Below are 13,339 nucleotides of genomic sequence, written 5' to 3'. Positions count from 1 at the left end.
CGATGTTATCTTGTGTCAATTCAACCCTTATGAATCTTATGAATCGTTTTAGGGGTGATGATATGCTATTTATTAATATTTTACGTGGTCAATTATAAACGAAAAATATAAATCTATTTACGAAATTATGCAATTAATTTTTAATTTTTAGAGATTATTTAATTAAAAAAATATTTTGATAACGAATTTGACAAACAATTTATATTTCGAAGACTAATTTAATTATTAACGTATTTGGATAAGATTTTATTGAATTTAAAAATAAAATTAAACTAAGTTAAATCAAATCACAACAAATTATATATTTTAAATCGAGTTGATTTTTTCTTAAATGATATTAAAACAAATTTGATAACTAATGAAAAAAAAAGAAAACAAGTTTGATAATTTGGCATCGGACTATTTCCTAATCTTATTTTTATTTACTTTCGAATAAAATATTTATACAATCATAAAATAAATATTAACATTAAAAAGTTCAAAAGATAACTTGCAATAATGTTGAAAACATATTCAGTTTGGTCTCTGAAATTATATTCTAACTTCAATTTAATTTTTAAAATTTTAATTGATTTAATTTAGTTCTTAAACTTTTTAATTGATTTTGTGACAGAAACTATCGCAAGAATTAACGTGATTAAAATTTAAAAACTAAATTGAAACAATTGAAATTTTAAGAAACAAATTAAGAGAAAGTATAAAGAATCAATTAAATATTTGTACAATATGTACAATGGGAGTTTAAAGATGTTCGATTCAGTAGGATATCAGATGTTTATTATCCTTGGAATCCGGATGATTATTCTGAATAGTATGGATGTATTGTGTTTGAAAAATTAGTAGTATTTTATCTTGGATATTTATTTTTTAACTCATATTGAGCCAAATAAATAAGAATTCTGCTACACATACAAGCCTTTTTGGCTTAGAAGTCTTACAAGTTGGCACAAGCTCAACAAAACACACGACGCATTACACTCCCATATTCAAGAGTAAATACACCCATGTTATTTAACCACTTTCTATTTCCAAAGCGCGCTACTCACTATGCATTATGAACGACTCTTCTTCTTCCTCCATGAAAATGAGTTTCTTGCCAAATTTGTTCTATCTCCTTCGTGTGTTACTCTCTTCGCCTTTTCATTCGTTGTTTTACCCGCGTTTATCACTGGTATTATTGCTTCGTTTTTTTTTTATTTTCATGGTTTCTGAAATCAAGCTTTGAAATCGTTTTAAAGATAATGGAACTTCAGAAATACACCCAAAGGATTACAAAAATACACCAAAACGATTACAGAAATTCACCCAAACGGTTATAGAAATACACCTAAAGGATTATAGAAATACACCCAAAAGATTTAAGAAATACACCCAAAATTCATTGAAGTATACCTTATGTATAATTCAGAACTCTTCATCTTTCTCCTCCTCATCTTCTGCTGCTTCATTTTCTTATTTCATATTCTCATATTTTTTTTGGAGGAAAAAATCAAACAAACAAGGAAAGAATACATAATGTTGCAAAATCAAAAGAAAAACAACGAGAAATACGACGATGAAGATGAAACACTTCAAAAATGATTTCAGAGCTTGATGTCAAAAAATAATGGAAATCGAGAATAACGAAGAAAGAGAATAGAGAGAAAAACACGTAAATGAAGAAGGAGAAAGAGAAGGTAAGAAATTCGAAAAAAGAAACAGAATTTTTTCAAAAATTAAAAATCTGTTAAAGGCGCGTTTGAGCGTAATATCAATTAGAAGACTTGTAAGATTTATATAACAAAATCATTTATATGTAGAGATTAATTCAATAAATAATCCATTATATACATTGTACAAATATTGTATTGATTCCTAAGAGGATTCATAAATTAAAACTCGAATGTTCAGAGACTAAACTGAATTTTTTTCTCGATAATGTTTTATTAACATTTAAGAAGTGTTTTTAAGCTTAAGCTCAAAACAATCCCAATTTGATTGAACTCAGCAACAGCATTCCCCGGACACGAAGGTTCCTTTCTCCAAAACCATGCTAAGTTGCTAACCTCTTCCCTTCTCACTTTCACTTAATCTCATTCACTTCCCTCATTCTGAATAATCTCTCTCTCTCTCTCTCTCTCTCTTATTTTTCGTTTGTTTCTCGAGAAAATAAAAACCCTCTCCCATCTCTTTTTTCCAATTTTATCGAAGAAAACTCTTGAACTCAAACTCAAATTCGATCGACCATGGCTGCCGCAAAACCTCAGAGGACTCCACAGGAAGTGGAGGACATAATCATCCGCAAAATCTTTCTCGTGTCGATCACCGATTCCGCCGCGACTAACGCCGATTCCAGAAACGTCTATTTGGAGCTCACAGCGGCGGAGATTCTTAGCGAAGGCAAGGACCTCCGCCTCTCGCGCGATTTGATGGAGCGAGTCCTCATTGATCGACTATCCGGCGACTTTCCCGGCGTCGGAGAATCCCCGTTCCAGTACCTCACCGGTTGCTACCACCGCGCGCATGAGGAGGCAAAGAAAATCGCCAACATGAAGGACAAAACCCTCAGGTCGGAGATGGAGGCGGTGGTGAAACAGGCCAAGAAACTGTGCGTCTCATACTGCAGGATTCACCTCGGCAATCCGGAGCTGTTTCAGAACCGGAATCAAAGTTCCGGTTCGGGAACCGCGTCGCCTCTGCTGCCGCTGATATTCGCGGAGGTTGGCGGTGGCATCGACGCGTTCGGAGGTAGCAGTGGTGGCGGAGGGCCAAAGAGTCCACCGGGGTTTCTTGAGGAGTTCTTTAGGGACTCGGATTTTGACAGCCTGGACCCAATCTTGAAAGGACTGTATGAGGAGCTGAGAGGAAGTGTGATGAAGGTTTCTGCTCTTGGGAACTTTCAGGACTCTTTGAGGGCTTTGTTGTTCTTGGTGAGATTCCCTGTTGGTGCAAAGTCACTTGTGAGCCATGAGTGGTGGATTCCCAAAGGGGTTTATATGAATGGCCGTGCCATTGAGATGACCAGCATTTTGGGTCCCTTCTTTCACATTAGTGCTCTTCCTGATCAAACCTTTTTCAGGAGCCAGCCTGACGTTGGGTGAGACTTGATTCTTGTTTGTGTGTTTTTCGTATCTTTCTAAGTTCAGTAGGGAACAAAAACAAACGCAGCCTAGGGGATTATGTTGTAGGCTTGCTTTTCTCATAGTTAGAAAACAATGGAGAGTAGCACTAACTAGTTTTGACAGTTCAACTATTTGGAGAAGACAACTGATAGAATGTTTACTAAGTAATAAGTAACCTTTTAGTAGTGCTTGGTGGATTAGATTTATGAACATGTATATCCCCGTTGAGAAAAGACCAAGATGTTCAGTAAACACAATGCCAAAGTGTTACGCAGCCCCCTACTCACTTGTCGCTTCCAATCTGTTAGGTGTTGATCTTTATTTTCAGTCATACTCTAGGTTTCACTATATTATCTTTCATTTTGAAGTCTATCTATTTATTCCAAGTACCATAGTTTGGATCTCTTTCAGTTTTCAGGTGGGGTATTGAATTGAGTTCGTATATTTTAACAATTTCTTTTAACCTCCTTTAAAATCCAGACAACAGTGCTTTTCTGATGCATCAACTCGACGACCAGCAGATTTATTATCTTCATTCTCGACTATCAAAACTGTCATGAATAATTTGTATGATGGCCTCTATGAAGTTCTCTTCATTCTCCTTAAGAGTAAAGATACTCGTGATAGTGTACTTGAGTATCTTGCCGAGGTGATCAATATAAATGCATCCAGGGCTCATATACAGGTAAATTTCTTCCTTAATTTATGTTTTTATGTATTGTGAGAATACTTATGCCTTTTTTATTCCTTTGAAAAACAGGTTGACCCTATAACTTGTGCAAGTTCAGGCATGTTTGTAAATCTCAGTGCTGTCATGCTTCATCTTTGTGAGCCATTTTTAGATGCAAATTTAACCAAAAGGAATAAAATTGATCCAAAATATGTACACTACTCCAACCGTTTGAAGCTAAGGTGAGGCTCATATATAGTAAATGCTAAGTTCCTTGTGGAAGTTTCATGTCACCCTCTTTAAATAACTTGGTATAATCCTATTTAGTGGGTTGACTGCTCTACATGCATCATCGGAAGAAGTTACTGAATGGCTTAATAGCAATAAACGGGCTAATGGAAACAATCAAAATAATGATGGCCAGAAACGCTTGGAGCAATCTCAAGAAGCAAGTAGTTCTGGTAGTAATGCTGGTGAGCTTTCAAATGAAATTTCTGGACATGGTGAAAAGACGGAATATCATTTCATTTGTGAATGCTTCTTTATGACTGCAAGAGTGCTCAACTTGGGCCTTTTAAAAGCATTTTCTGATTTCAAACACTTAGTTCAGGTAACACATGTTGGGGAATTACTATTGTTTTATGGACTCTTTTAACTTTAAATATTAAATATTCCCCTATTTCTTATTTGCTTTGAACTGTAAACCTTTGAATGATTACATCCAAGTTTGTAAAATCTGAAGTCAGGAGTCATATTCTTTCCAGGATATTTCTAGATGTGAAGATGCTCTTTCAACACTAAAAGCTATGCAAGAGCAATCTCCCACCCCCCAATTGCAATTGGATATAACTAGACTTGAGAAAGAATTGGAATCGTACTCACAGGAAAAGCTTTGTTATGAAGCTCAAATATTGCGGGTAAATCTTATTTTTTTCTCCATTTGTTACATGTTTCTTATCTTTGTAAATAGAATTACAAGTAATATATACCAAAATGAAATAAGTTGCTCCTCTGCTTCCTGGTTCCTGCCTCTCTCTTCTTCTTCTTCCTAGGTGTTTCAGTTATTTCATAATGTTGAATAGCTTTCTAGTTCTAGATGTAATACTTGATAATGGATCCAAGAACTTTAGGGAATTTTTTTTGAATTGCTTTAATATAAATTACATTGTATGCGGACTAATTATATACATCCACTTATGAATTATGATTGCATTAATGATTTAAATTGGATAATTATTATTACGCTATGACCTGATCTATTCCTTGGTGCAATCAGTGTATTTTACAAACTTTTCTATCACTACTCCCATGTGTGTCAAAATCATGGATGATTGATAACTTGATCCAACATAGGGATTTATTATTGGTTCTGACAATAGCATGGAAAATGGAAGAAAATATGTATTATTGCTAATGAGTACGAAACCCTTGCTTAACGACTCATTATATTATTTTCTTACAAGTTGTTAAAGTCCTTTTAGCTTAAAAGATTCAATATATTCATCTCAATTTTATTTCCTCAGGATAACACGCTTATTCAGAATGCACTATCCTTCTACCGTTTGATGATTGTTTGGTTGGTTAGCTTGGTTGGTGGATTTAAGATGCCTCTACAATCGACTTGCCCAATGGAATTTGCAACTATGCCTGAGCATTTTGTAGAAGATGCCATGGAACTTCTAATATTTGCTTCCCGGATTCCCAAGGCCTTGGATGGAGTTGTGCTGGTATACTCCATCTCCAAGTGCTTTTTCTGAGATTAATCATTTGTCTCCCAACTACTTTTACTTATGCATGATAATGTATCTTTTCTGGATTCTGCAGGATGAGTTTATGAACTTCATAATTATGTTTATGGCTAGCCCTGAGTTCATCAAAAACCCATATTTAAGAGCAAAGATGGTCGAAGTCTTGAACTGTTGGATGCCCCGTAGGAGGTAATTTGGTGTCTGTGTTGTGTAGAGTTAGAAATCTAGGTTGTTACTAATATTTTCATATTGCTAAGTATTTGCTTGACTTCATAAAGCTAATAATAGGCAATGTGTTCCCTATTCCCTTTTCACAGCGGTTCATCTGCCACAGCTACTTTATTTGAAGGCCACCAACTGTCTCTGGAGTATCTTGTGAGGAATCTTCTAAAACTCTATGTTGACATTGAGTTCACCGGGTCTCACACGCAGGTCAGTCTGCATTTTGATTCAAGGCTATCTTGTTAGGTTGATATTTGAATAGCTAACTGTTTGCAAATGTAATCCTAAATATGGTATTGGCAGTATCAGGGGGGAACCTTATGAATTTAATTTCAAACTGTTTCCTATACAAAACACTTGTTGATATAATGATATACATAAATTATATAACACTCCAAGCGCCACCATAAATTGAAACAATTGATTTTTCCGTGCTGTTAAGTACAAGAATGCCTGGCCAAGTTTCTCACTTGTCCCTTGTTCACTGCAGTTCTATGACAAATTTAATATCCGCCATAATATAGCCGAACTCCTTGAATACCTATGGCAGGTCCCTAGTCATCGTAATGCTTGGAGACAGGTAGTTGATGAGACACATTTTGAGGGATTCTTTTCATCAATTCTTAATCTCAATTCATACACCAATGTTTCTCATTTTTCCCCCCTGAATTTAATCTTCTTTCAGATTGCTAAGGAAGAGGAAAAGGGTGTTTATCTGAATTTCTTAAACTTCCTGATTAATGATAGTATTTATCTTCTTGATGAAAGTCTGAACAAAATTCTTGAGCTAAAAGAGTTGGAGGCTGAAATGTCAAATACAGCTGAATGGGAACGACGGCCACTTCAAGAGAGGCAGGAGAGGACACGGTTATTCCATTCTCAAGAAAATGTCTGTCATACATTTCGGGCTAATTGATATCTTCCTTTTTCCTTTTTTTCAAAAATAATTTACAAATAAAAATGTACTACCTAATGGAACTTATAATATTGGAGAATGTTGTAGATTATTCGGATAGATATGAAGTTGGCAAATGAAGATGTGAGTATGCTTGCGTTTACATCAGAGCAGATTACTGCTCCATTCCTACTTCCAGAGATGGTATTCTCTCCTTTCGACCTTTTTCTGTTATTCATCTTTTTGTCTCCTGAAACAGTTTTAGTGGCTAGATAATATATTTGCTATTGTCAGCTTAATTCTCATTCCTCCTCTTTTATCTTTCAAAGGTTGAAAGAGTGGCTAGTATGCTCAATTACTTTCTGCTGCAACTAGTGGGTCCCCAAAGAAAATCTCTTAGTCTGAAAGATCCTGAGAAATATGAATTTCGTCCAAAGCATTTGCTTAAACAGGTTGGAGTTAACTCTTCTGAAAAAAGAAATTATCAAACACATTATGTTGTATCAAAATTGTGATTGTAATAGAAAAGTAAACGGCTAAACTTTAAATTATTCATTTGAAGATTGTGCACGTATATGTTCACCTGGCAAGAGGTGATTCAAATTCCATATTCCCAGCTGCCATCTCCAAGGATGGTCGATCATACAATGATCAGGTAAGTTTCATGAGACTTCTAATATCTAGCAGACTGTTCTTCAAAAATTATCTTTGTTCCACATTACCAAAAGCCGTGCAATCTGACTAAGAATTCACTGCAGTTGTTTAGTGCTGCAGCAGAGGTTCTTCATAGAATAGGTGAGGATGGGAGAATCATACAAGAATTCATTCAACTCGGTGCTAAGGCAAAAGTTGCAGCTTCTGAAGCCATGGATACTGAAGCTACCTTGGGAGAAATTCCAGATGAATTCCTTGATCCAATTCAAGTAACGTTTCTAAAACTTTGATTAACAAAGAATTACTATTTTAAGTGCTATGATAACTAGGGTTAAAGAAGCTTCATTATTATTTTGCAGTACACTTTAATGAAGGATCCTGTCATCTTACCTTCTTCAAGAATTGTAGTTGATCGACCTGTCATACAGAGGCACCTTCTTAGTGATAGCGTACGAAGCCTCTTGTTCTCATTATTGATGTTCTTATCAAATTACAGGTTCTCGGTTTATGCTTTTTATATTTGGTTTTTTGTGTGCAGTCGGACCCATTCAACCGATCCCATCTTACCGCCGACATGCTGATTCCTGACACTGAACTCAAAGCAAGAATAGAGGAGTTTGTCAAGTCCCAGGAAATGAAGAAACGTAGTGAAGGTATAAGCATACAGAGCACCAAGGACACGATTCAGACAACAAATGGGGAAATGTTGATCGACTAGGTAAATAAATATTCAACTTTCATAAATTTCCGATAATGTAAGGTGGCCAGATTGATTAATATGATGTATCTTATTTCATACAAGTTTTAGGTGTATCCTATTTGTAGGAAATTGAATCTTTATCGTTTCAATGAGCTTCTTCGTATAATGGCAGCATAGAGCTTCAAACTACAAGTTGTAGTGTGTGTTTGGTATCTCAAACGTTTAGATAATATTTGGTTAGAGTGGATTGAGTTTTCTGTCTAACATGTTTTTTTAGTGGGTATAATATATTAATTACCTATTTTTCTCAAATTTTCCGCTAATACATAATAGCAAGAATTTTGTTAAGATAGTGCCAACAAGAAACATATATTCTTTGGAGTACAAAATAACTTTGAAAAAAAAAATCAAAATATTAATAATAAATTACTTAAGCATCATGTTTCAAATTCCATCTTTAGGGCCAGTGTATATACACTTATATAGTCAGTTTCATGATCAATTTTTTTACTCACCAATACATGACGACAATAAGATTAAGAATTAGTCATTGACAGTTATGGTTGATTGATACGTACGAATCAAATAACTAAAAATAGTTGTCTAATAATCAATGAAACTTTGCTCTAATAAAATTTTTAGAGTTGCACTTTGTTCACTTTTTTATTTTTGAAAAATATGTACGTATTATTTTTGTGTTTATCTTTCACTTTTAATATTAAAAATAATTGATAAAATATAAAATAATCATAAAGAGATTGTTTCACACTCAAAAAAAATAGTGTACACAAGAAATCATTGGTTCTTTTTTATTTTTCGGTCAGAATACCTTTGTAAATCTCCAATTCTCGATCTCTAACTCTAAGCATGTACAGAGAGGGAAAAAGAAAATGTGCCAATGTGAAAAACCAAAAACATTTCGAAGCGAGTTATGCCTTAATTACATCTCTACCACTACAAGTAATAAAGAAAAGAAGAAAACAAAGATTAAGAATTACAAGTGGCTGCTGCGATGGTTTGAGTTGATGTCAAGGTTCAGTATCAACTTCGAAAAGTCCAATTTGATTCAAATCAATTGTGAAGAGCAGTGGGTATAAAGTATGTGTAGGCTGTGGGGTTGTAAGGAAGATATTCTCCCTGTTAAATATCTTGGAGTCCCCTTAGGAGCTAATTCGAGGTTGGTTAACACTTGGAAGCCTTTCATCGACAAGGTGGAAGAGAAACTAAACTTTTAGAAAGCCAAAGTGCTAAGCAAAGCGGGAAAGTTTGGTGCTCATTAAATTAGTCTTGAACAGCTTGTCAGTGTATTATTTGAGCTTATATAAGATACTGCAGGCAATTGCTAAAAAGTTGATTTCTTTACAGAGAAGATTTCTATGGAGTAAAGATGATGGGAGGAATGATATGGCATTGGTGAGATGGGAGTTGGTGCAGGCCCTAAGAAGTTAGGTGGGTTGGGAATTAGAGATGCTATGATTAGAAACACTGCACTGTTGTTTAAGTGGTGGTGGCGTTTTGCTAAGGAAGAGTACCCGTTGTGGACCCGTTGTGGAAGAAGGTGGTCTGTTCTTGCAATGATTTGAGGCCGGATGTGTTACTGTCCACTCAAGTGCTGCCTTTTAGAGGAGGCCCATGGAAGGATATTTGTCATCTACAAATTAAGGAGCAACATACAAGGAATAAGATGATTACAGGCCTGGCTATGGAGCTTGGTGATGGAGGACAGACTCGGTTTTAGGAGGATGTTTAGTTACATTGTGGATCCTTGAAAGATTGGTTTCCCAGGCTCTTCTCTGTTTCAAACTAATGTGGTTCGGCTATTGGGGATTATGGGTTTTGGGATGGGTTAGAGTGGGTTTGGAACTTCCAATGGAGGCAAGAACTTTTTCAGTGGGAGTTAGACCTTCTAAGTTAGTTATATGAGGTGTTGAGACCGGTCAGGCTAGTGAATAATGGAGAGGATAGAGTTGTGTGGAAATATGATAAACTTGATATTTTTTCAACTAACTCCTTTGTGCAGGTGCTACAAGAAGGAATGCTACCAGAAGATGTAACCAGCTACACTTTTACGAAGTCCATCTGGAAAGGTTTGGTTCCTCCAAGAGTGGAGCTGTTTGCTTGATTTGTCCTGGTAGGCAGGGTGAATACCAAGGAACGACTCAGTCAGTTCGGAATTATTAGCCAAGATGATAAGAGTTGTGTATTATACTCTAAGGATGTTGAACAGGTCCATCACTTGTTTCTTGGCTGTGATTTTACTTGGCAGGTGTGGAGTGTATGGTTATTTGTGTTTGGCCGGCTCTGGTCTTTTTCGGGATTGATGAAGGACCATTTCCTAAGTTGGATGGATGAGCCGCATAGGAAAGAGGATTGAAAGCAGCGTTTGAGATACTTCTGTGCGATCATTTGGCACATTTAGTTGGAAAAGAATAGGAGGATATTTCAGAATCAAAGCAGAGGCATAAAATACATCATCCACATGACCATGCTTAGCTGCGACGAGTGGAGAGGTGCCCGGTCCTAGTGTTGTTGATAGTTATGTCGGAGATGACATGCGAACTTTCTTTCTTTTGGTTTTTGGTACTTTCTTGGAGTTGCCTGTTTAGTTGTGTTGTTTGCACCTTAGTGTGTTGAGCTCTTTTGTTTAAAAAAAAAAAAAATCCAAGAGGAAGATATCAGAACAAAAAATTGGTAAAGCTCTTCAATTTTTCAACATATTAGAGGGGGAAATCACTTTAGGGGAAAAAAAAAAGTTTTACAACAAAGAGAAGAAAATGTCACAAAGCTAAAAGTCTGTGACTCTGCTGTTCCAACCAAATACACCAAATATTGTCATAGACTACAAATCACAAAGATTTAGCCTTCTTCATCTTTACATATCGACAAAAACTAGTTTTCAGACCAAGACAACAAAGCCTTATTCCACCTTATGGCGGCTACATAAATTAGAAAAACTAATTTTGAGCAAATGTTCTACAGTTCTAAGACACCCAGCAGTAGCCAAAAGAAAAATTCAAACAGCTCCACAAAGATTCAGTCAGTCTCACAAATAAGTGCAATAGTAGGATCGAAACAGAACTCACCCCAGATATAAACGTGAATAACTCAGTCTGCTACAATTCAGTTTTCTGATCCATCCAGTATTCTTTTCCAACCAAAAAGGATATTACTATTATGAATCAAGAAGAAAGTTTGCTTTTCGTGATAACATCAAATGACAATCCATTTTGTTGAAGTCTATCCCTAAGATCAGTTGCACCAAACACAATCCCTGGGGTGTAAACTCCTCCCTTTGGTAGGTTGTCTCGTTGGCTTAGAAGAACGAGTGCACACTGAATGAGAATTATTGGGGTGGTTACATAACCCATTTCAGGTCCCATTACTCTTGTTATGATTTCCATGTCAGGTTTTCTGTTTCTCTCTGTGGCAACATTCTTCTTGCTATATCCATGTCCAACAAACCACATCTTGAACGAGGCGCTTTCCACCTCCTCTTTGGACGGACCATTCTTACTGAACCCACCGAATGTAAATACAGAAGGATATTTCAAAAGAAGCCATCTTCCGAATGATGTTTTTCCTAAAAGGCCAATGAAAATTCCAATGGTAATATACACAAAAATGCTCAATAAATGTTTTGAGCCGAGTTTTACTTCGAAATGAGTAGGCTTCACAGATGACCAGAAGGCTTTCCTTTTCTCAACCATATCAGCACTCTCATTTCTCCCAGGGAGACCGTAAGGGTTTTCAGTTAGAGTTGAAAATGTTCGTCCGACGAGGGTTGAATCCGCTGATGGTAGCACTACTCCCCAGAGGCCAATTTTCTTCTGGTGTTCTATTAGTGCTCCTTTAGGAGGTGGTCCAGGAATCTGCAACCATGCAAAAGCAACAAGTTTATAACATCAACATTGAATCCAAAAAATATAAAGCTCAAGAAAGTAAGCACAACAAAAATACTGATAATCAGTTTAACTTAGTTTCAATTGAAGAGATTTGTCTGCCATTTAAGGAATGAGGACTATTCCATGATAATAGACGTGTTAATGGAAACATCAGAATTGCGTCTTAACAAACTTTGAACATATGAGATGTTAGATTCTCTTACCGCGGGCCTGGTTCTCGCGGGCCTGGACCGTCTCAAGTCCTCCAAATCCTTAACACTCTCCACCGCAAGAACAGCAGATTCGAAGGTTCCGAAGTTCCCAACGATTCCCCTCTCCGAATCCGCGGTAAGGTAACCAACCACCCTGTACGGCGAGCTCTCACCAACCCACTGTACCGAGTTGAACAGCACTCCAACTCAGCCGGCACCGAGTCAAACCCGCACGCGCACACCACCAGTGACCCAGACTCCATGGCACTCTCGTGGTACCTCGCCTCCATCCGCTCCATGAACTCCGCCTCGCCGGTGATGTCCAGGTAGTCGCACCCGGAGGCGGCGCATGCCGCCACGACGGGATCCCCGTGGCGGCGGAAGGGACCAACGCAGTTGAGGAGGAGGCGGGTGCGGGAACAGAGGGCGCGGAGGGAGTCCGGGTCGGAGGTGTCGGCCGTGAGGAGGGGGATGTCGGTGGGCGGGGAGTTGGGCCCGGAAGCCCATTGGAGGGCCCGGGAGAGGTTAGATGGGCTTCGGCCCGCTAAGGCTATGGAGCGGAGCGGGGAGGATGGGGCTTTGAGGAATTTGAGGGCTTGTTTGAGGACGTGCTTGCCTGTGAAGCCTGATGCTCCAAGGATTACGAGGTCGAAGAGTTGTGGAGTTGAAGACGAAGAAGCCATAGCTATTGCCCTATGCTGGAGCTTGTGGAAGGAGTATTAGTGGTATCCCAAGTTACGACGTCGTTTTATTGGCTTACATAAAACCCCTTAATGTTAATCCAACCTTTTCTCTCCCTTTCAAAACACATACAAAGTTACAAATCCTTCGTTGGAGCGACTCCCTTCAAAAAGGACTGATCTCCACCGTCGGCTTTGTTATTTGAGAGTGTGTGTTCAAAGAAAATTTTTTCTAAGGTAAGCAAAAAGGATTTGTCTAGTCATAGGAGATGCTTTGGTTTTTTATTAATCTTGTTAATTTATTTTTTTTAAGTAGTTAAATAGGATTATTTGTGGTTTATTATGTGGGTATGCATATCATTGTTCTGCACTTTGTGCTAGGGTTTGATGGAACTAAATTTTTTAGTGGCTAAAGTAAAAATATTTCTTTGATTATGGGTGGTTTGTTATAGTTGATTCTTGTTTCAATATTTTTAGAATTTGATTTTGATGTGTTAATGAAAATGTCGTTTAGAGTTGAATGCATTTAGGGTGCGTTTGTTTAGGACATTGAGACATGGACACAAAGACATAAAA

The 13,339-nt window shown here is 37.2% G+C and overlaps 1 protein-coding gene and 1 pseudogene across 1 annotated transcript; one reads left to right on the top strand and one right to left on the bottom strand.

The window, feature by feature from the left end:
* Positions 1–1,895: 1,895 nt before the first annotated feature.
* Positions 1,896–8,182, top strand: LOC112716457 (probable ubiquitin conjugation factor E4). Its single transcript, XM_025768368.3, has 16 exons — positions 1,896–3,076; positions 3,582–3,786; positions 3,862–4,013; positions 4,099–4,381; positions 4,536–4,688; positions 5,295–5,498; positions 5,596–5,708; positions 5,837–5,951; positions 6,232–6,321; positions 6,427–6,630; positions 6,745–6,840; positions 6,966–7,088; positions 7,199–7,291; positions 7,395–7,559; positions 7,650–7,739; positions 7,829–8,182. Exons 1-16 carry the CDS (start codon positions 2,226–2,228, stop codon positions 8,006–8,008), a joined length of 3,117 nt encoding a protein of 1,038 aa, XP_025624153.1. The 5' UTR covers positions 1,896–2,225; the 3' UTR covers positions 8,009–8,182.
* Positions 8,183–10,757: 2,575 nt separating this feature from the next.
* Positions 10,758–12,918, bottom strand: LOC112716458 (probable mitochondrial saccharopine dehydrogenase-like oxidoreductase At5g39410; annotated as a pseudogene).
* Positions 12,919–13,339: the final 421 nt, after the last annotated feature.

The sequence above is a fragment of the Arachis hypogaea genome, chromosome 10, assembly GCF_003086295.3.
Source record: "Arachis hypogaea cultivar Tifrunner chromosome 10, arahy.Tifrunner.gnm2.J5K5, whole genome shotgun sequence".
Taxonomy (NCBI): Eukaryota; Viridiplantae; Streptophyta; class Magnoliopsida; order Fabales; family Fabaceae; genus Arachis; species Arachis hypogaea.
The sequence above is the reverse complement of the archived record's forward strand: the minus strand, read 5'-3'. Positions and strand labels throughout refer to the sequence as shown.